The sequence below is a fragment of the Hydra vulgaris genome, chromosome 02, assembly GCF_038396675.1.
Source record: "Hydra vulgaris chromosome 02, alternate assembly HydraT2T_AEP".
Taxonomy (NCBI): domain Eukaryota; kingdom Metazoa; phylum Cnidaria; class Hydrozoa; order Anthoathecata; family Hydridae; genus Hydra; species Hydra vulgaris.
The window spans coordinates 58,566,104-58,590,685 of NC_088921.1; the positions used below are offsets into that span (position 1 = coordinate 58,566,104).

The following is a 24,582-nucleotide window of genomic DNA, read 5'->3' on the forward strand; positions in this document are numbered from 1 at the left end:
CAAAAAACAATAACATTGTTAAAATAATAAGTTAACAATAACAGTTAAATGAAAATTTCATCACAAAGTTTTTTGGTTTGAAAAATAATAAAAAATCTGAATATCTACCAAATTTAATTTGGTGTTCAAACTTTAAATGATTTAATGCAATTTTTCACTTTATATTTACTTTAAATTACTGAAGTCAAAGAAACAAAGAAATTGTAAAGTATTATTTACAAAAAAAGTTTAAAAAAAGAATCTTTATAGTTATTTGCATTAGCCTAATTTCTAATAAATAGATAAAGGAAAGAATTTATTTTAAATTATAAAAAACTTTAATATAAGCAATTTACATGCAACACACATTAATATTAAATATGATGACTTTCAATAACTTCTTATTAGTATTTATCAAAAGATATTTCTGTGAAATACTTTTCACAGAAATATCTTTTGATATTAAAGTTATGCATCCGCAATTTGTTCATAAAAAACAGTGGATATTTTTATTGCAAAAGAAGACACCAGTAAAAAGTATTAATTTCTGCTTTCATTCTTTGCATTAAAATGACAAAATATTAGTTTAAAACTTTTTTATACTGGTAGAAAAAACTTTTAGTATAAATAAATAAGAAAAAAAAACATTGAAAAAAAATTTAAAAAATGGGAAAAAATTTTCAATTAAATTAACCATATCAGTTTTTTGTAATTTTTATTTACACTTTAATTGGTTGATTGGTATCTTATTAGAACATCAAATATAGGTTCTAAAGTGAAAGAAAATTCTTAAAAGTAGCTGAAAATAACATTGCTAATAATACTAGAAAAATAGAAAATTTATTATCACAGTTTTGATTACTATTATTTCTATATGCTTAAATAAATTTATTTAAGGAATTTAAGGGATTATGCTGACAGTAATAAAAAATAATAGAACAATATGTATGAATAATTTATGAAAAATAAATAATAAACTAAATTTTAAAAATTTAAATTACTGATAACCGTTTTCATTTTTTTTTTTTTTCTCCTTTGAAATGTACAATTACAGCAAATTGGATATTTTTCCTCATAAATCCAAATAAACATTTACATTTAAGTTTATTCATTCAAAAGTTAAAGGCAAAGTTATGAAAAAATATGAAAATCACCTTTTTCACAATGTTATTTCTATATATACGTAGGGAATGTTTTTGTACCGTAATTATACAAAAACAAATACCGTAAGTGTATCAAAACAAATAATTATTCATCCTTAAAATAATTATGTTCAAAATATTTAAGAAATTTGCGGACCTAAAGACACCACCTAACTTTGCGGTATGGAAACATGCATTAACCGTTTTGCTAAAGTTTTATCCTCCTAAACAAGGTTTGGACAGAGAGTTTATTTGATTAGTTTGGTATAAATCTTCCATCAAAATTATTTGCATTCAGATAAAGTAGATTAATGATAATTTCCGCTCTAATAGATAATTAAATTGTAGCAGTTAAGCTCTGAAAAATTTAATTACATTACTTTGTTATTTTATATATATTTACATCATAAATATAACCTATATTTTTGCCGTAGATGTAATCTCTACCTTTCTTACCATTTGTATATTTTGTAAGCATTGGTAACATAGTTGAATTTTAGTATATATTCAAACGTTGAATATATTTATTTTATTTTTATTATTGTTAATAACAATAACAATTTGTTATTACTATTATTATTGTTATTATTGTTACTTTTGTTATTATTGTTATTATTATTATTATTATTATTATTATTATTATTATTATTATTATTATTATTATTATTATAATCATAAAATTATTATTATTAATAGCTATAAACTATATAAATTTAACTGTGACTAAATTTTGATTTTTTTTTAACTTAAAGCAATAAAATATATCATACTATCATAATGGTAGTGAAAATATGATACAAAAATCAGGTTTGTTTAGTTTAAAGGTTTAAAATCTTTAAACTAAAAAAAAACTGATTTTTTTAATCTTTTAAATGTTACTAAATTATATATATATATATAATTTATATGTTACTAAATTATATATATATATATATATATATATATATATATATATATATATATATATATATATATATATATATATATATATATATATATATATAGTTTGTTGTCTTTGGGAAGAGCGGAAGGAAAAAAGTGATTGTTACGCCAACACATACGTCACTTTTAATTACTTTTGACTTTCGTCCAATATTTGCGTGTTGGACGAAAGTAAAAACCATTAATTTAATTACAAATAAATCGTTTTAACAAAAACATTTTAAACGTTTTAAAAACATTCTGAATGTTTTTAACAATATAAACAATGTTTTTGTTTTTATTTTTTTTAATAAAATGTTTTTATTTTTAATGTTTTTAATAAAACGTTTTTATTTTTATTTTTTTTTACTGTAAATCATGTGCGGAGTGTTGCTACATCGACTATCTTATAGCCTGACTCGCAAGGGAGTGCTGCTACATCGACTGACAAATAGCCTGTCTCGCAAGGGAGTACTGCTACATCGACTGACAAATAGCCTGACCCGCAAGAGAGTGCTGCTACATCTACTATCTTTTAGCCTGACCCGCAAGGGAGTGTTGCTACATCGACTGAGGGTTTGGTTGGGGCAGGCAGTCTATCAATTAATAAAAAAAAATAATTCCGGTCTTGCATTTTAATTTTTACTTTTTGTCAACAAAATATGGAAAAAACTTTCGGACAACATATACGGGTTGTATATATATATATATATATATATATATATATATATATATATATATATATATATATATATATATATATATATATATATATATATATATATATATATATATATATATATATATATATATATATATATATATATATATATATATATATATATATATATATATATATATATATATATATATATATGTAAACTATGTTAGTGTGTTTTACATATAGAGTGCTCAATGTTCTTAAAGAACAGAGCAATAATAAATTAGTAAAAAAAACAATATATATATATATATATATATATATATATATATATATATATATATATATATATATATATATATATATATATGTATATATATATATCCTTGGGGTTACAGTAGCATCACAAAACTTATAAAAGGTGAAAAGTATTGAATAAAACTCATTATTAACTCATTTTGTTTATTATTTTCATTGTTAACACTGCGTTAAAGTATTGAAAATATTTATTTCCCACATCATCTGTTTTGAAATAATATTGTGATACCATGTATAATTTTTGGAGACATTAAAAGGAATAGTCTGTGCAAATAACTGAAGACTTTAAAAGGAATGCACAGTGGGACAAAGTGTGCCAAAATACCAAAAAATCAATGTCGGCATTGCGCGGTGAAAATTTGTTATAATGGTGTAGACATGCTCATTAGAGGAAATATCTAGTTAAAAAAACATTAAATATTAATTTATGCAGTTATTTACACGTTAATTTGACATGTGTTCCAAAACGCTATTTTGCATTATTTATTTATCAACTTACTTACACTACTATTGTTTTAAATTAACTTTATTGACTTTCATTTTAAAAATATATTAGTTTAATTAACAATGTTTTTTTTGCTCAGACTTTTAAAAACAATTTAACATAAGTGTAATCATTAGTTTTTATGCATCGAAAACAGACAGTTTTCGATACTTTTTTTGCTACTAACCTTTACTATTAGGTATCAGATCAGGTATCCTCCAATATCCTCCAAACATTTGACTATGTAAATCTCTGCTAAATGTATGTAAATAGCCATGCATCATAAATATTTTGCTACTTTTTGCAATAAAAAAAGTTATAACAAAAGATAGGTCTTCGGTTAATGGTCAGTTGATGAGAAATACTGAACATGTAAAAAAGATGTTTTGTACACAAAGAATACCTACAAAATCTTTCATTACTCTTATAATATATAAGTTCTGTAAATATAAATCTAAAAAAGTTATTTTATGACAAATACATGAATTGATAAGTAATATTTTTAATGTTTACACTGGTTAAAGTTGTCTTGTCCAAAAAAATTTTTTGCTATATAAAATTATTTCTAATAAAACTTATTTTACAAATATGTTTATAATTATGTATATTTTTAACTAAAGGTGTAATGATAATTTATAATTTTTACAAATTTTTGTTAAACACTCATATGTAAAATGCACCAAATATATATAAAATAAAAGTTTGAGTTTAGATTTTAAAATTAGATAACAGAGATTATTTGACATTTATTATTTCATAGAAAAATCAAATAAGTTATGAAAGTCACAGTAAGGACCTTAGATTCTACTAATCATAATTTTGAATTTGACGATGAAAATGTAAGATAAATTTATATTTTATTTTAAATTGTATTGCTCCTATTCTTTTAAAAAATAAGATTAAGATATATATATATATATATATATATATATGTATATATATATATATATATATATATATATATATATATATATATATATATATATATATATATATATATATATATATATATATATATATATATATACACACACACACACATATAAATGTTTGCGATAAAACTGTCAAAAGTTGCTATGCTATAAATTTTTTTTTCAGATAACTGTGAAAGACTTCAAAGAGCTTATAAGTCAAGATGTTGTAAGTCTTAATAATTTTTTTTATCTTATACTTAAATATTTTACAAAAATAGTGTCTGTGTTTTGTACACTTTTAATTAAATATCTATTTATATATAAGTATAAACCTAGTTGATTATAAATCATGACTGTCAATTAATAATATTTATCAATTAATAATATTTATATATAAATATACATCTAGTTGATTATATACTTTATTTTGTCTTCTGAATAAAATAAATGACCTTCAGTGAAGAAATGAATTTCCATGTTGTGTATGCATATTTCTCCCTCATTACTCCCACAATGTGTTACAATTTTTTATTGCTTACTTAGTCAATTGTGTTTTTATTTTGCAAAAAAATTTACAAAATTTAAAGTGAAAATTTATACAGAGGCTGTCAAGTTGTCTTGACAGTCTCCTTGTGCATATTTAAATATATTTTTTATTTTTTAATTAATAAGGTGCTGTTAAAAAATATATTGGTCATAATTTTTAGCAACACTTCTAACTGTATAAGCCAGGAAAAATTAATTTGGGAGAGAATTATTACAAATTACTGCAAAAGAGATTTCATGCCATCTTCCTTACCAATAATGCTTATACATGCAAGGTCAAGAATGGTCTGCAGTGATGTGCCATCCCTGACCACATCTGAAACTTTGTTTTGAGAATTTGAATTCTGTTTACAAATTTTAACATGTGATCATTTTGAAATTGCACTGGAAAAACTAAGCTAAACTAACTATATAAAAAAATATACATGTATAGAAAAACTTAAATTTAAGAAAATAAAACTTGAACAACTATTTATTTCATGCAATAATCTGTTATCATATAAAATTATGACCTTATAAAATTTGTAACCCCCTCAAATCCCTAGATTTGAGTGTTCAAACTGTACATGGTTATAATATTTGAATGCTAAAAAATTGTTGTATAAAATTCAAAGTTTATTGATGAATATAAATTTAGTTAAGAAAAGTAAAAAAATAATAATTTAATAGCTTGTTGCTCTGACATTTCTAAACTATCATTGGTAGTTAAATTACCAATAAACTCATGTCTTTTTTAAAGTTTTTCCCTTTTTTTTTTGCCATATTTATCCTTTTTAAAATGTAAAAGTATGCAACTTTCCTGGTTTTACAGTTGCAACAGAAATACATTCCCTGTTTTTTCGTAGTAAGATTATCTATGCTCTCGCGTTTAGGGCAGGTTTGGCTAAAATTTTAGGGTTTATTTAACTCCAATTGTTGCAATTTTTTGCAAAGCATCTTTATTTGACATTAATATAAACAAAAATATTTATGGTTTTTCCATGTCTGGAATCAGCTCAAACATCAAAAAATGCTACAGAGTAATTCCATATCAATTGACCCAGGTCATGTCACCGTACATCTCAGATTTTACACAGTTGAGATTACTTAGTAAGGGTAAAATTGTGTAAAATCTGAGATGTACGGTGACATGACCTGGGTCAATTGACATGGAATTACCCTATAAGAGTTACTTGAAAATTTTAACATCTAGCTCCAAGAAGATTCTGAAATATGACCATTTTATTTTTAGCTGATATTGTCCCCTCAGAATAGCATTGTTTATTTAAAGATTTCAAGTCACATAACTAAAAAATTTCTTACATAATTAAAAATATTTGATCTTTTTACTTAAAAATTCGTGACTGGCTATTTTTAAGGGTTATGAATCCAATAAAATTATCAGATAAATAAAAAATATTATTAAGTACCTTTAATAATTATCTATTTAAGTAAATTTAGGCTATTTTTTCATATACTTGTTTTTAATGCTCTAGAAATGTGGCCTTGATAATATCAACACCAAAAAAGTTATAACACATCATTCTATATTCATTGATCTTTTTCTTTTTTTCTTTCTTTTTGTAATTCACCTCCACAAGGCAGAAAACCACTTACATTCTTTCAAAAAATCCTGGAGAATTCTTCTCTTGTATTTATATTTGTAGTTCTATATTATAAACTTATTAAAACACAGGTCATTCACACAAAATATGGAACAATTACAAACTTTTTAATGTCAAACTTCATAAAAAACTCCTAATATCTACTATGTCCCCCTTTTGCCTTAATCACAGCCGATATTCGCCGGGGAATAGACTCATACAATTTAGGTCAAAATTTAGTACAAAATTTAGTACAAAATCCTGGGGTATGTTATGCCTCTCTTTGAAGTACTTCAAAACATTCTTCAGCATTTGGGGAGCATGTTTGACCTTCTTTCTGTCCAGGTAATCCCAAATATGCTCAATTATATTTAAAACTGAACTCTGGGGAGGCCAGGTCAATTCCAGTACTCCTTCCTCTGCCATTTTATTTAAATAATTTTTTGTCACTCGGGAACAATGTTTTGGGACATTGTCCTGCTGCAGAATAAAGTTATGACTTATTAGTTTCATTCCGGAAGATACAGCATGGTGCCTTAGGATATCCACATAACGTTCCCCAGTGAGTCGCCCCTCTATTTTGATCAAATCATCTACTCCAGATGAAGATAAACAGCCCCAAACTTGTATAGAGCCTCCTCCATGTTTATTTTTAGGGTTTAAACACTCGGGCTGATAGGCTTCTCCGATTCTTCTTTGAACATATTGACGTGTTTTTATTCCAAAAATTTCGAATTTGGACTCATCGGTGTACAGAACTCAGTTAAACAATTCTTAGGCCTAATTTTTGTGTTGTTTTGCATATTCAAGTCTTTTTTCTTTATTGCCACGCCGTAATAATGGTTTTCGAGTTGCAACACACCCCTTAATCCCGATTTGAGTAGGTGTCATTGAATACAAGAGGAGCTGACATTTTTTCCAGTTGCTGTGTTAATGTCCTTTGTCAACTCGGTTTATTTTTTTTTCTATATCTTAAAGAAAGGGTTTATAAATATTTATATTCATCTTTTATTAGCTTAGGAGGTCTACTACTTTTCTTTCTATCTTCAAGGGAACCTGTTTCTCTAAATTTTTTAATAATTTCTGCAACAGCAATCTTCGAATATCCTGTTTTGGATGAAATTTGGCGCTGCGAATAACCTTCATGAAGCACAATAACTTTTTGTCTCTATTAAAGATATTTTACCCATTTAATTAATCTATAAATGCGAACTAAACATTTTAAAAATAAAAACAAACATTTAAAATCTAAAAAATTGTAAATATGTCTAATTATACAAGTGGTCTAAAACATATTTACAGTACTGTATATAGATCTTTAAGCAAATATAAGGATTTTGATCTGCAAGTATTCTTTTTTATTGATGTAATGTTATTACAGGATGTTTTTTTTTTTACTGTTAGGATTATAAGTATATGAATTTTCATATATGGATTTCCATATATGAAAATTCATATACTTGCAGATCAAAACCCTTATATTTTCTGAAAGATTAATGAATATAGAATGAGGTTTAGTATATATTTCATCAAGACCACATGAGTTTCTTGATGAAATATATACTACCGTCCCACTAGTCTTCTTTCTATTATAGAGGTTTTTGAATCTTTCATTAATAAACACTTAATCTTGAATCTAATAACTTACTTTATGATCCTCAATATGGATTTAGATCTTCTCATTCTACTGCTGATTTGTAAACAGTAATAACCGATAGGTTTTATATTGCATTTGATAGATGTGGAGAGATTAAGGCTATCGCTCTCAACATTTCTAAAGCTTTTGATAAAGTTTGACATGCTGATCTTCTCCATAAACTCTCTTTTTACAGTGTATCAGGTAACATCTTTAAAACTATTGAATCCTTCCTTACCAATCGTAGTATAAAAGTCGTCCTTGATGGACAGTACTCATCTTCATTTCCTGTAACTTGAGTTTCTCAAGGTTCTATTTTTGGCTCTATAATTTTTTTTAATTTACATGAATGATCTCCCAGAGTTTCTCACATCTAAGGTGGCATTGTTCCCTGATGATACTACCATTTATTCTTGTCTTGATAAGAAGCCAACACTCTCTGATTGCTTGGAGGGGGCTTTTGAGCTTGAAAAGTATCTCACTTTTGCTACAGCATGGGGCTCTCAGTGACTGGTGAACTTTAACTCAGATAAAACTCAAATTTTTTTCAGCTAATTGTTATCACAACAATCTAGATCTTCCAATATTTATGAATGAATACTCGATGAGTCATCTACCCTTCATCTTCTAGGATTAACTCTTCCAATCTTTCTTGGAAACCATATATCAAATCGAATGCAAAATTAGCATCTGCTAAGTTTGCATCTCTTTATCGTGCCTGCCACTTTCTTACTCCGGATTCTATTCTTTATCTCTGTAAATCTCATATCCTTATCAAAATCTTTCTCTCTGTAAATCTCAAATCTTATATGGAATACTGTTGCCATATCTAGAGCAGAATTTTAAATGATGTTCTTTATCTTTTAGACAAGGTGCAAAAACCCATTGAAGACTTTTTAGACTTGCTCTTGAAGCCAATTTTTAACCATTGTTGCATAGCTGTGATATTGCTTCATATTCTATATTGTATTGATACTATAAAACGGGCGTTGCTCTAAAAAGCTAGCGTCTTTTCAGCCATCTTCTAAAATTCATTCTTGTGTTACACGTCATTCAATTAAGTCTCATCCTTTTACTGTGACTGTTCCTAACTGCCCCAAACAATTTTATTTGTCTAGTTTTTTTCCTCGAATATCAGTTCTTTGGAGTTTGCTCCTTTTATCTTGTATTCCTGATTCATATAATTTGCAATCTTTTAAGTTGTCTGTTAATCGTTATCTTGTTTTATAAATTTCATCTTTTCTCTTCCAGTTACTTCCAACTTTAATAGTGGTTGCTTGCAGCCTTCTTGGAAGTGAAAATCTTTTTTAAAAAAAAAGAGTTTTCAATAATATTATAAAAACATTTAAGATGAAATTTAAAGTTTGTTATTCCAAACATAATCAAAAACTTGATTTTATTGAGATTTCTTTTCTTTTTATTTTAATAAAAGTTTTTCATAAAGTTTCTTTTTAGTTGTCTTTTTTAGCATTTTTGAAAGATTCAAGTTTTTAAACACATTAACAGTCATGGTCATATTGTCATAACAAAATGTTATTTGACAATCATATAATGGCATGCATAATATCATAATATCAAATGTCTTCCTGACCTAGCCTGATATATATATTCTTTTTTATTTATATAAATGTACATTTTTAATGAATAATTTAATTATTTTTAAACAGTTTTTATAATTAATTTTATAATCAAAAATGATTTCAAACAATAGTTGTGTCTTTAAAAAACTATTCTAATGAATCATTTGAAAGTTTATATTGTTGAAAATAGAACAAAATTTAGGAATAGAAACAGCATAAGCAGAAATTTAAAAGTAAAATGTTTAATTATCTTATCCCTTGTTGATGTTTGTAAAGTTAAAATTGTCATTGCTGCTTTGTTCTTTCTGTGTATCCAAAAATCCTAAATTTCCTTCATAAAAAATTGTTTCTTGTCTTCATAAAAATAGTTACTCTCCTTCATAAAATAAAAGTTATCAACTTCTTTGTTATTGATTTATTAATATTATTTTTTGCTCAATCTGCCATTAGGTATGTACATCCCCAAAATTTTCAAAATACCGCCATTATAAAAAATGATTTTGGTCTTTGTTTCTGTTCTGAGTGCAATGGAAGGCTGAAAATTTGTTCACATATTTTGAGGCAAGGAATCCAATATAACAACTCAACACCTGTAAATTTGACCTTTATCATGATTTTACTGGGGCAAGTTTAATTACAAAAATGCCAATGTAGCTCAATATATTTTTTTGTTTAGATGTTGTCCTAAATAGTTTAGCTAGAGTTGTTACAAAGAATAGGAGCATGATCTTTTCTTAAACAAAAAAAAACATGGTCAAATTTACTTAAAATTGTTACTTATATAACAGGAATTATGAAAATTCAAAGGAAAAAATCAAAAGTGGTACTCTTAAGTGCTTAATTCACAGAAGTTGATGTTTAATAATTTTCAGAAAATTTTCTCACCTAGTGTGAGGTTATTAAGACACTCTTCCCCCTTTTATTAAGTTTTACTTGTTATGAACAAAGAAACTGTACCTCAAATCTAAAAAAAAAAAATTTCAGTTATTATTTTCTAATTTTGGATTCGGGTTTAAGTCTTAAAAATTAAAAAATATAAATTCGCTTACAGAAAAAACACAATTCCACTTACCTATTTGTCAAGACTATGTATCTCCCTATTTCCTTTCCATCTTCCCCTATTTATTACATATGGGTAAAAATTCCTATCCATCCTTTTATTCCCACCCCACATTGTGTTTTCTTGATAATTTTATTAATTCCAATCATAAATTTCAAAAATTTATTCAAATTTACCCATTTTACCCCTTAAATTTTAAAGTTGAATTCTAAAATTGCTGATGTATTGACTCATTTTTTTTAAAAAGATGTCTTAAATATTTTAGTTAGAGTTATCACAATGTATTGGATTGTGGTCTTCCCTAAAACAGAAATAAAAAGCAAATGTCTAATTTACATTATTAATAGATAAATTTAAAGAGGAAATTTAGAATCATAATCTGACTTTTTTATTTAATGTTTTTAAATAGTTTTTATTACAATATTAAACAAATTTTGACTTACTAAATTAATTTTAATGAATAATAAATGTTTTTTTTAGTGGCCAACAATTGCAGGCACTATTTTCTCTAAAAATGTGAAATGAAAACAAAGCAAATACCATTAGTTAGAGGTAAATATTAAGGTTTAAAAAAATACTAAACTTAAAGTTAGATTATTAGTTGAAAAATTATGCAACTTTTAAGCCACAAAATTTTTGATTTTTATTTGTACGAATTTTGACGTTATAGCTATTTAACATTTTAAGAATTACATCAACGTTTCCATGTTTACAAAAGTAACAAAAAACAAGGCTGTTATTATTTAAAACTAAGAATATAATGATAATAAAAACTATAGTTATTGGAATTATAATGGACACAACCCACTAGGACACAACCCACCTTTGACATTATAAATCTGCATAGTAATGAAAAAAGGTTTTACAAAAAAATAAACTAATTTTCAGAATTAAATTTCCGTCTGTTTTCTCATGAAAATATCCAAGACAAGTCTTGAAAATTGACAAGTGCTAAAAGAAAAAAAACTGCTGGTCTCTGGTGTTCAGAAGATTCAGAAGATTTTCCTGGTCTCTGATATTCAGACATTCATGTTGGTTGACTTATGATTTGCAAAAAGAAAAAGTTCATAAAATTTAATGACTTAGAACTTATTGTTTTTAAGCCCACAGTCCTGGAGCCCTTGCTGCCATTATACCTAAGGACTCTGGGTTCAAAAACTATAAGTTTTTTTTTTTTTCCCATTAGTAGTCCATAAGCTTTTTTATATTTTTAGAGCTCCTGGATACTAAAAACTATGAAGAAGTAATCTTTTTGTGACTTTCAAATCGGAGTCCTATTTGGGACTATGCATCCCTGAGTAAAAATTAATAAACAGGGAGAGGGTCTTAATAAGCTCATGGTGGGTGTGAAAATTTTCTGAAAACTATTAAACATCAACATCTGTGTATTAAGCACTTAAGAGTACCACTTTTGAATTTTTCCTTTGAGTTTTCATAATTCCTGTTTTATAAGTAACAATTTTAGTTAAATTTGACCATGTTTTTTTTTCTCTGTTCTCAACTAAGCAACTCTAACTAAACTATTCAGGATGACAACTAAAAGCTACATAGGCATTTTTGTAATTAAACTTAAGGTCAAAATTACAGGTGTTATGTTTATTTTTGAATATTTTAAGTTTATTAATTAAATTCCTCAAAATATGTAAGTGGACATAAATTTTTGTTGGCTGAAGACAAAGTTTGAATAATTTTATCTTTGAAACTGTTTGGAATTATTTGAGGAAATTTTGGGGATGTTTATAATTTAATAAAATCTTTGAATCTTTGAGTGGTGTAAAAATCAGCAAAATCTGAGACTAAGGCTGCATTTTATAAAAAAAAGTTTTTACATGGGATTATCAATTTTGTCAAAATAAGATATGCAAAACAATGCCAAGCATTTAATGCGTGCCATTATAGTTGTCTGTTATAAGGTTAAAAGAGGCATCAAACTTTGTACCTCTTGACTCTAAGTTTATTGCTCTAACTTTTATGTATTTAGTGAACTATTTTAGTATTTATTATTAATAAATATTATAAACAGTCTTTAGATTTTATCAGTTACCAATAAGTTATTCATAAACATAAACTCTGTTTATGAATTCCTTTAAACTTAAATTTAAGTTTTTAACTTTCAAAATCATATTTAATGTAAAGTTTTTTCGTTTAAAAGAATTTATTTAACTATCTGTTTTTTTATCCAAAAAAAAAAAATAATTTCTTTTATGTGGTTAATATGTTTTTTACAATAATTAATTATTGTAAAAAATATATAATAGTAAAATAGTTCTCCTTAAACAATATCAAAAAACAATTTAAATATTTCAATAGAAATATGTATATTGTTTTGATGCTAAACCTAAAATTGCTGACGGTGTAGGTGAAATTGTAAATTGCTGAAGGTGTAGGTGAAATTGAAAATTGCTGAAGGTGTAGATGAAATTGTAGGAAAATTTTTTATACCACTAACTCTTAATATACTTAACTTTTATGAAACAATTTGTTAAAGCACTAAAAACTGATATTGTTTGCTTTTAGTACTTTCAGCCAGGTTTTTTGAGAAATACAGGAGTTTTTGATGGATTTTTATTTTTTTTTGTATCCATAAGTTTGCTATCTTGTAAATGATAGTTAACAATGGATAGAAAGGAGAAAACAGCTAGATTGTTATTTATGGTTTATGTAAGAAACTTTCTCGGAAATAAAGAAACAAAAAACTTAGTAGATTTAGTTGTTAAAATGTTGAAAGGATTTTATGATCTTGTATGCAACTCTTTTTATAAATAGTTGTCATCACCAGTTTCTTGAAAATTATGAAGATGTGAGGAAAGAACACTATATATACTGATATGTTGTTACCAGCCCTCGGAATTAGGGTTGGCATTCGCCAAAGCCAACCTAACTGCCGACCTTAAAGTGTTTGAGATTAGCAATGAATTGTTGACCTTCTTTATATGTCTTATTATTAGACCTTTTTATTAATTTTTTTTTTCCCAACCTTTAAAAGATTGAGGTTGGCAATTTATTGCCGACCTAATTTTTCCTAATTCTGAAGGTTGTGTTTCTAAGGACATTAAGACAAATGCATGATAGCAGGCTGCTGTTAAAACATCAATCGAGAATAAGGAAAAGTTTCCAAAGAAAGTACTAAAAATAAAAGTATTTTCTTGTTCAAAAATTTATGTAAACAATATTGTCGGCAATCTATTTCAAAACTAAAGTAGACTCTTTTTGTAATATAAATCTATAAAAACTTTAAGACTATAATAGGAATTCCAATAGTGAGACATACATAATCTGGTATAAAATCTGTACCCATGGCTGTACCAGTTTTTTGTTAAAATAATTGTTTATCAAATATGAAAAATGAAATTGTTGTTATTTAAAATAAAAAATGCAAATTCAATTATAAATTCTGGTGTAAATCTTCTATCTATCAATTCTTTAAATTTATTTATCCAGAATTTTTAGGCTTTTATCCTGAGTTTTGTCTCCACTCGTAAGGAAAAAAAATATTTGTTAAAGAAGACTAGGATTTCCTCAGAAAAATTCCAAGAGAATTTGAATCAGAAAGTTTTATAATGATTGTTAACCAGTATTCCGCATAATCTATGGATAGAAGCCTTGAAATTCTGAATAAATAAATATAAAGAATCAATGAAAGAATTTGACGAAAAATTGTTTTCACATTTTATTATGCTATCAAAAAATTACACTTAATAGAAAGTCATGCTTAAAGATTTTTATTATTCTGATTATAGAAAATGCATATCAAAAAAGCAAAACTACAAAAACAAGCACCACTAAAGAAATCCAAAAAATATTTCTTTTAATGACAACCTTCTATAGCAATCTTTATTGTCAACCTTATGTTACTGAAGCAAACCTTTTACTTAAAGTTTCTTCTAATGAAAGAGTTAAAAATATTTTTTATAATATTCATCCAGTATAGGTTTTTATACAACCTTCTGGTTTACTTAGAAAACTTACTTCTTCAAATATTGAAGTAACCAACAAGAAAATTAGATTGCTTAAATGCAAAGATATTATAATGCAAATTATTTAATTAATATACTATATTAATTATTTTTAATCATTATTTTGCTAAAATTTCCTAACTCTACCTTCAAGAAGTGGGCGAGTTTAAAACATCTAATATGTTTCAAACTCGTTATTTTCCATATCTATATGGAAAATAAAATTTATATCACTTGCAACAACCATGTTTATACCTTCAATGTACATACAATAGTGTTTTGAACCTTTTTTCTGACTTTTTGTCTTCCTTGAACTTAACAATGAGAGTTTTTTATTATCATATGAAAAGTATTTGCACAATTTAAAGCACAATTTGATACATTTAATTGATATTTCCTGTATTTAATTACAAATTTAACTATTGCAATAGTTGCTCATGGTTATTAACATTTTGAAACAATAAGATTTATTGCTGTTTTTTTTGTTTTGTTTGCTTACTGGTTTGACAACTTTTTAAATTTATATCCGTTAAAACTATATTTCAAGTTTTTATATCTATGAAAAAAATACGACTATATTTACATATAAAAAAATTAACAGTTTAACAAATTAACAAAGGTGAGTTTCCGCTGATCCATTTTTCTACGGGGGCAGCGTAGGAAAGAAAAAAATAATCACATAGTTTTATTTTGGACTAATTAAAACTTATAATATGCATGTCCATGTGATTATTTTTACCTCCCTTTTCCCATTCCTGAGAAAAAAACAAATGAGTGGAAACTCACCTTAAAGCTTTATTACTTATTTCTGACAAAACTTAATAAAAGAGAATATTTAAAACAAAGTAAAATAATTATTTTTACTCAAAAAGTCCACTTTCTTTAAATTTTGCTATAAGACCCTTAAAGCTATGACAGGTCTTTTAAATGTAACCTGCTGAAATTCTGTTCCATGCTTTTACCAGAGTTATCTTCAGTGTTTTGATACTGAAATGAGGTTTGCTACAGCATCAGTTTAAAGTTTTGCTCTGATAGAATAGTCTCATGGGTTGATGTCTGGTGAAATTAGTGGTCACATTTCTTTTGGCCAAAAATTTCTAATGTTTGATCTCAGCCATTCCTGTGTTTTTTTTGTATGTGTGGCATGAAGCCTTGGGTAAACACAACTTTGTCATCAAGGTTGATTGTTGAGTCCAAAGTTTAGTATGTTTCTAGACAATTTATATTTCCAACAAAAACCAGATAAAACCATTTTTTTGTCCATCTGAATATGTAACAGCAAAACTTGATATCTGACTAAGATGATTTGTTTTTAAACTGTTGGTGTTAGGAAAGTTATCAGCATCCCCGCTGAATCTATCAGTGGTTTCATTCACTGTAAAAAGTTTTTCATCTGAAAACATTGAAATTGGCATGCCTTTTTAAAGAAAAGAATGCATCTATACAACCTTTTTGTCATGTTAACATCAGTAAGTTATGGTTTAGCAGTCAGAGCCATAAACCCAGCTCCAACATCATCTTTTCTGGCACATATTTAGCACAATACTAAATTGTTTTTTACGTTTAAATGACAAAAAAAGCCAGCAAATAAAAAGAACATTTTTATCACTTATTTAATTGAAATTTTTTGTTTTTAATTCAAAATCACGTTAAGTTCATCTGATATAATTTTTATTTATGAACACAAATTGTGTTTACAAATATCTTATTAGTAACTGATAAAATTTAAATTATTTATAATCTTTATTAAAAATTCTTAAAAAAAATACTAGAAAAAACAAAACAAAAAAACAAAATTGTGATAGAACAAACAAAAGATTATTATATTGTGTATAAAATAATTTAAAGAAATAAATAATAAAGTAATATCTTATTTTTTAATTAACAAGTTTAGATTTCTCTAGTAATTTTTGATATAGTTATTATTTAAAAGATTTTAAAGCGGTTCAAAATTTAATTTAATTACCACGCGGAACTTTAAAGTAAGTTAATGACATAACTTTTAATGATTCAAAAATCATTCCTTAAATTCACGTAAATGTAATTCCATACTTTTATATAAAATTTGTTGTGTTTGTTTGCTTTTATTTAATGTTGGCCTTTATTAATATTTATTAATATATATACACGCTATTTATAATTGTTTAAATTAATTTATATATGTAAATACACACTATTTATAATTTTTTCAATTTCTTCCTCTTTTTTTTTATTGTTTAATAGAATATTCCAGTTAATAAACAAAGAATAATATTTAAAGGAAAAGTTCTTCAGGATGAAAGAAAAATATTAGAATATGGTATGATACAAGCATAGAATAATATAATTTTATCTATATTTTATTTATAATTTAAATTGTTGAATTAACTCAATAATTTTACAAAAAGGTGTTGATGGATGTGTTGTACATCTGGTACAGCGAGCTCCTCCTACAAGCGTCTGTAAGTAGCATAGTAGCTTGTAATTAGATATGCAAAATTAATTAATTGTATATTATTAAAGTTAATATATTAGATTACAGTTATCATTATTGTATAATTGAATGATTTTTTAATTGATACATTCTTTGTTTAGCTCAAGAAAGTTCAACAAGTACAACTGTAACCCCGCCTACTAGCATAAGTTCACCTCCAAGTTCTCAAAACAATTTTAGTGGATCTTTTCCTGCTGCTCAAGTATTTTGTTTCTTTTTTGCATTTATAAATGACTTGATTATTCGGTTGGTTTGATTGATTATTGATTAATACTGTATTGGTTATTAATTAGTATTCTCTATAATAAATTAACTTATTACACAATGTTACAAATTTTCACATAATTTGCCCACTGTAAGTTTTTAATTTTTTATTAATTGGTTTTCTCTGCTAATTTCAAAAATGTAATTATTTTTTTGTGTGTTTTTCTGTATCGGCAGTTTTAAAGTTATAACATTTTAAACACCAACTGGCAACTGAGCACTCATACATTCTTAGTGTATCACAAAACATTTCATGAAAAGTTTTTAGAGTGCTTCTCTTGCAGTCTAGTTACCTGTCAATGTTACCCCATGCTCCTTTATAATTTAAACAATTGCATTTAAAAATTAATTAAATAGATATTATTTCAACATTGACATGAACTGGTATGAGCAACATTTTATAGCAATTTATTGTTCTTTAAAATCTACTGAATGGTAAAAAAAAACAATGCAAAGACTCTTAAACAATAAAAGAGTTAGTTGCAAATGTTATAATGAAGGGTAGAAAACTACATATAAAATATTTAGAGATGCAATCAGGAGTTCTGTCTTGGGAATATCTTCAACACCTCATATAAAGATCATATATTCAGGGATTATCTTTTTCCAGATATTTCCAGAATTCCAGATGTTTCTGGAATTTCGGATATTTTTTTTAACTTTTAGTTTTTCCAGATATCCAAAATATTTTTCATACATACAATTTTAGGTATATACTTTTCTAATATATTTCTTTTTAAAGCTTTTTCAGTCATAACTCATAAAAAAAAAATTAAAAGTTTGAAAAAAAATTTAAAACAACTCGGCTAAAAGCAAAATTAAAAGGGAAATAAGGGAAAACATATTTCTGATTTTTTACGGATATTTTATCCAAACAATTTTCCGGATTTTTAAAATATGACTTAAATAATGTATGTATATTTTCTATTGAGAGAGCATATGAAGTTCTTTGAATTTCAGTTTAGGCATTTATCAAGCGCATACTCTATGGGGAAAAAAGGTTTTGAAGTGGGTAGGCATCAGTTCATGAAAGGTTGCATCATACTATGAAAACAATGATCACTTGAAAATGATATTGATCATCCAGAATACTAATAATAGAATGAAAAAAATATAAATAAAAAATGAAATGAAATGAAAAAAGTACAAATGAATATAAATAGTTAAAAATACAAGTAATAAAGTTTTCAGACACTTTTTTTTGTCCTTTCACAGAACACTGTTGCTATATGTGTTTTTTATTCTAATGTTTTTTAAGGCAAGTTGCAAAAGAACATTGTTAAACCTTTTACAAACCATAATAACTTATCATGTCATTCTAAGTTTTTTAAGATTGCACTAATGTCGTTTTTTTTTTAAGTGGTTTCACTTACTAAAATTTTCTCATTGTTCAAGTGATTGTTTTACTTTTTAACTATTATCTCTATTTTCCTTTATTATTTTGTTAGTTATTTTCTTTAATTTTTTTTTGTTTACTGTTATTACTGTTTACTGTTAATACTTACTACTGCTTAATACTGTTAAATACTGTTATTACTATTAAATCTTATTACTGTTAAATATCTGTTAACTTTTATTGTATTTACTTAACAGCAACTTGTGGATAATCTTGTTTCACAGTTTGGTGCTGGAAATGTTTCAATGAATGCAAATGTGAGTGTTTTTCATTTATCAAGTTTAAATGTAAAAAAAAAAGATAAAAAATAAAATGGGATGTAACAGCAAACTAATTTAAAACATGATGTTTGGAAAAGATCTATTTATTGTTCCTTTCTCAACAGTTAAGTGTAGTTATTAGTTGCATTTTATTATGTTATGGTTTGTTGAACTTTAAAAGCACAAAACCATTATCTGTTGCTTGATATTTCAATTGCCAACAATGATGCACTTTTTTATATTATGGGAATAAATTTTTAGTACTTTGTTTACAAATTACTAAAAATTTATTCCCATAATATAAAAAGTGTTTATATTTGTTGTGTGTTTTATAATTTGTGTCCAAAATTAAAAACACACAACAAATATAATTAGCTAATTCTTTAGAAGGTTTTATCAAACCACCGCGTGATGGAAGTTCTAGATAATCTGTTGATACTTGATTGAAAATTAATGATGTCAGACATTTAGCATATTTATCTGCTATCTTTTTTGTGATAAAACCAACTTCATTGATGGTAACTTCATAAAAGTTATGACACATCTTTTTCTTGAACCTCATTGCTGAGTTTTTCCAGTTTCATTAAAAGGTTGTTTTTTTCAATATTTATATCAATACATATATATTTATTTCAAATTGCTCGTCTAACTATTGATATTGGCTTTAATTAGATATTCAGGGGTGTACCCTCCGTTTTTTTCCTGGTCGCCCTGCAGGCAACTGAAATAGTTTTTATTTCTCATCTGAGTCGTCCGCTATGATAATCAGTAGTCTGGTATAATAATTTTTTTTTGGGTTTTTTTTTTTGGTTGAAAATACTAAAGAAAAAAACTTTAAATGTCTAATTACTAAAATACATCTAATAAGAAACAGTTTAATTAAAAGTAAGTTTATTAATAAAAAAAAGTGAAAAGTTATAACCTTATGTTATAACTTTTCACTGTTTTTTATTAATAAACTAACTTTTAATTAAACCGTTTCTTATTAGATGTATTTTAGTAATTAGATATTTAAAGTTTTTTTCTTTAGTATTTTCAACCAAAAAAAAATACCCAAAAAAATATTGTTAAGCAACTTTAGTTACGAAGAGATATTGGTAAAGAGATAAATAAAACTTTTAAAAATCGTCATTTTTGTCATACTTGGTATCTGTTTAGTGTCGTTTCTTTTTGTCAATCTTAATCTGTTCAAATAAGAATATTTTATTATTCTCTCCTATCTTCAATCAAATTTAATTTAGATGAATGTTTAAAACATGTTTTTAATGTTTTAAACATTTTTCATTATGCTTTTTTTTTAAAAAAAAAAAAAAAAAAAAGAATTTCGGTGTGCATCATTAATTGCATTCTAATAATGATTTTTCATGTGCATCTTAATGTTTTTATTTTGTTTGACAAAGTTAAAATAAAAATTTATTTTACTAATAAAAAATAAAAGAGATTCAGTGTTATTAATGATTCAATTGACCATTCGCGTGATTCAAAATACAGAGTTTAAAAAATGATATATTAGCATTTGAAATTAAAAGAAAATGTAATTTTAAGTCTTTTTAAATTGAGAAGAAATGTGCTTCAAAATGCAACCACAACATAAAAAAGCAGTACAGTCGCACTCTGAAATATTAAATCATGTTCTTTTTATTAACTAGTAAAATTATATAACGCACCGTAATGCACTCATTATTAAATGAAGTGTATACTACTTTAAGTGTATACTACTTTATACTGCTTTTTAAAGTTTTCTTTTAATTAATCGCAAGAAATAAAATCTTCATAGATCAAAATATGATTTTGTTAATAAATACACTTTTGTAAGTAACAAATTGTCTGATTGTCCTATCGGGCTACTGACAGGCTCTTTTTTTTAAGTCGCCCTTGAAAACGAGTTGGCCTGTGCCACCAGACGACCATGAGGGTACACCCCTGGTATTACATACATAACATTTTCTCAGAGCTTTGAACTTCACCTAAATTTGCTAAAAATCTGCCACTTATTTGACAATATCTACTGAAATCCCTTTCTTTGGTCAGTTTGAAACCAACTAGTCAAAACATACCTATATTCTTCTGAAAATAAATCTTCTATCAGATTTGCAGTATCTTTTAGTGTTGTAATTAATGCATTATTTCGGCAGATAATGGTTATTTGCTACATTTGTTAAATTGTAATTATTTCTTTAACAACGTAAAAAATCTTTAAATAAAAGAAGTCTTCCATATTTACCAGATGCACAATCACTCAAGAATTTCTAGGAGTTTTTATAACAAGAAGTGTATTGTGTTATTTGGCAAGCATAAAGCATTCCGCAACTCTTTGATTGTATTGACTTCTACTTGTGCAAAATGGACTTGGTCATGAAACATTTATTAATTCATTTTGAAAAATTACTTTCTCGTAGACATTGTGCAATAAACGCCAAGAAATTTCACCAGTTTCAACATTAATAATATCTTCAAATGATAACTCTATGAAATTGAAAAATGGAAGTACAAACAACTTTGAATTTAATAAATTGTTCCTAACTTTTTAAATTAAATGTCATTATCTTGTTCACCAAATTTCAAACGTAAAGTCTTTAATGCTAAAACATTTGTTGCATGACTGCCAGTTATTACTACCAGTTAGCTCACACATTAAAAGATGCTTTATATGTTTCTAATGTTTCTTCTATCTATGAACTAATCAAAAAACCAGAAATTTTAAACTCTGGACAGGCCTTAACAACAAATGGGATTGATTGTCGATTCTTTTAAATTAAAACCCTGGTGGACAAAAACTTTCATTAAGATTTGTACTTAATTGTATCATGTTTTATGAAATCATCTGCTTCATTTATTTAAATTGTTTCAAATAATGTTTATGTTTGCAAACTGCTGGGGGCTTGTGTAAAGCTGAGTTTGATTGAATTAGAGATGGCATTGATAAAATGTTTTAGTTGGTATAAAATTTTTGGAATAATTTAATGTTTTACATTTGCCTCTTTAAGTATTTATCTTCAAAATAATTGATACACATCGCTAAGTTTTCTGTGTGGACCCAATTGTTGGATTAGGTTTTTTGGTTGTCACTCCAACAATTTTGAAGATCTAGATATCAAGAAAAAAAAAATTTTTTATGGTGCGTGATTGCTGTTATTTGGGCATTCTCAGGGTGTCCACTCACTGGAAAAACTGACAAGGGCTGTTTTGGAAAAAAAATGTTGGAAAAACTGAAAATTTTTCTAAAAACGACTCTTTCTAGTTTTTCCAGTGAGATACTCTGATTCTTCAATCTTTTGCTTGTAATTACTTCTACAGCCTATAACACTTTTTTGGCATTGAAAAATAAATTATATCTTATATTTATAATTAAAATTTTATAAATTTCATTGAATCTGTTAGATTGTTAATTTTGATTCAGCCCGCTAGTTTTTAGCCTTTACAGCAACAAACCCGGCCGTGTTATATAATAGGGATTTACAATCTTATAATTATATTTTATTTATGGATTGAAAATTAAAAAAAATTATTACTGATAAATAGTAGTACAATACATAATAATAGTTGTAATAGTTTAATATTATTATCTTATTTAAAAAAATTATTTTAAATTTTATATCATTATTATTTTTTTAATATACACTTTACTTTAATATCTTTGTTTTGCTCTGAACATCTGTTCAAAATATCTTTTTAATTTTATTTTTTTATCCTTTCTCTGTTCCTAATTTTTTCCTTATTTCACTTGGGCTTGACAGCTCGGTCTAGTCCTTTGAGGCATATTTTTGCACTTTTTAAAATTATTTATGTTGGGACTAGAGAGCTAGTACTATACTAGACTTATATACACAGCTTTTTTTTATTATACGTCACTTTTTTTATTTTCTTCATATTTTATATTTATATTATTATCTTTTCTTATCTATATTGCATGTTGCTTTTAATATCATTATAGTGCATCACATGCAGTTTTTATTTGTTTATTAGTTTAATTATCACTTCTATTTACAACTTTGACTACATAGATGCAATTTTGATACATAGATACGGTTACATATGTAATTACTTTGACTACATAGATACGGTTTGTTACATAAATACATAAATATATAAAAGTGTCAGTTCTTTAGGTCGTTCCTTAGTTTTTAGTAAATTTAATGATTTTGTTTAGTGTTAATTTTGCGTTTTATTTAGAATTTTTGGATCCTTTTTGTAAAGGAACCAAACTCAATTTTTATTATATAGTGGCTATACTAAGAGGCAATTTGCAGACTGTAATTATTTTTCTGTTGAGAATATAATGCAATATATATATAATGCTGTATATAATTATATTCTCATTACTCATTTGTATATAATTGTATTCTTATATGCTGTATATAATTATATTCTCATTTCATTGTTTTATTTTATACCTTTACTTTTAACTCATACCTAGACTTATTATTGACCTTATGTATATTATTTTCTACTATCCGTTACTTTTTGCGTCCTTGAACAACTATGTATCTATATTCAACCCATCAAATGAACAAAAAATTTGTCCTCTAATTTCAATGAAAAGTTTATTCTTACCATCAATTCATGTAAAAAGCATGTAATAAAGAATATAAACATTTGATAAATTTTCTACTATCCAAAGTAATAAATTCATGTAAAATTATTTAATGAGAAACTAATAACTTATTTTTCACAATATGGTTTGTCAAATGTGGAACAACAAATCTTAAACAAAGGTATTTCATTTATACCTTACTCAAATTATATTCATGGTAATTTATTTAGTAAAGCAGTGGAGAGATTTAAAGATCCATTAATCTAAGAATGTTTTTTGGTAAAGATGACAAAAATCAATTACCTCACCCGTTCCGCAAAATACTGGAATGGACACCTCTAAATACAAATAACCAAAACATAAATAAATTTTCTTTTACGGATTGATCAAAACATTGAGACAATTATGAAAAAACCCAAACCCAAAGTTACAAACAATCTTTCATTAGTAGAGTCTATAGCATTGGAGAAACTACATAATAATAAGGAAATCATATTCAAAAGAGCAGATAAAGGTGGTGGGGTTTGTATTTTAGATAAGGTACAGTATAAGAATAAAATAAACCAACTATTAAATAATACTAATACTTATAAACTCCTGCCCCAAAATCCAATGGCAAAAGCACTAAATGATGCGAATACTCTAATAGACTACATGGTTGTCCACTACATAATTAACTAAACAACAGCAAAAAAAAATTTTACAACCTGATACACCCTGTCGCTGCCCTATTTTTTTACGGATTACTGAAAACTCACAAAAAGGGTATACCATTACAACCTATTGTTTCAGCATGTAATGGCCAAATGGGCCATTTATCTAAATTTATCGCACACTTTATACAACCAGTGGCAGAATCTCTCCCCTCATATCAA

General features: G+C 25.9%; 1 protein-coding gene across 1 annotated transcript in view; it reads left to right on the forward strand.

The window, feature by feature from the left end:
- Nucleotides 1-1,259: 1,259 nt before the first annotated feature.
- The window catches only part of LOC100215156 (large proline-rich protein BAG6), a 62,945-nt gene continuing 39,622 nt past the window's right edge, over nt 1,260-24,582 (forward strand). The window contains exons 1-7 of the mRNA XM_065791525.1: nt 1,260-1,354; nt 4,266-4,344; nt 4,604-4,645; nt 17,004-17,079; nt 17,168-17,221; nt 17,355-17,455; nt 19,111-19,170. Of these exons, the coding sequence (XP_065647597.1) occupies nt 4,282-4,344; nt 4,604-4,645; nt 17,004-17,079; nt 17,168-17,221; nt 17,355-17,455; nt 19,111-19,170 (396 nt within the window). The 5' untranslated portion in view covers nt 1,260-1,354; nt 4,266-4,281. The remainder of the gene's footprint in view (nt 1,355-4,265; nt 4,345-4,603; nt 4,646-17,003; nt 17,080-17,167; nt 17,222-17,354; nt 17,456-19,110; nt 19,171-24,582) is intronic.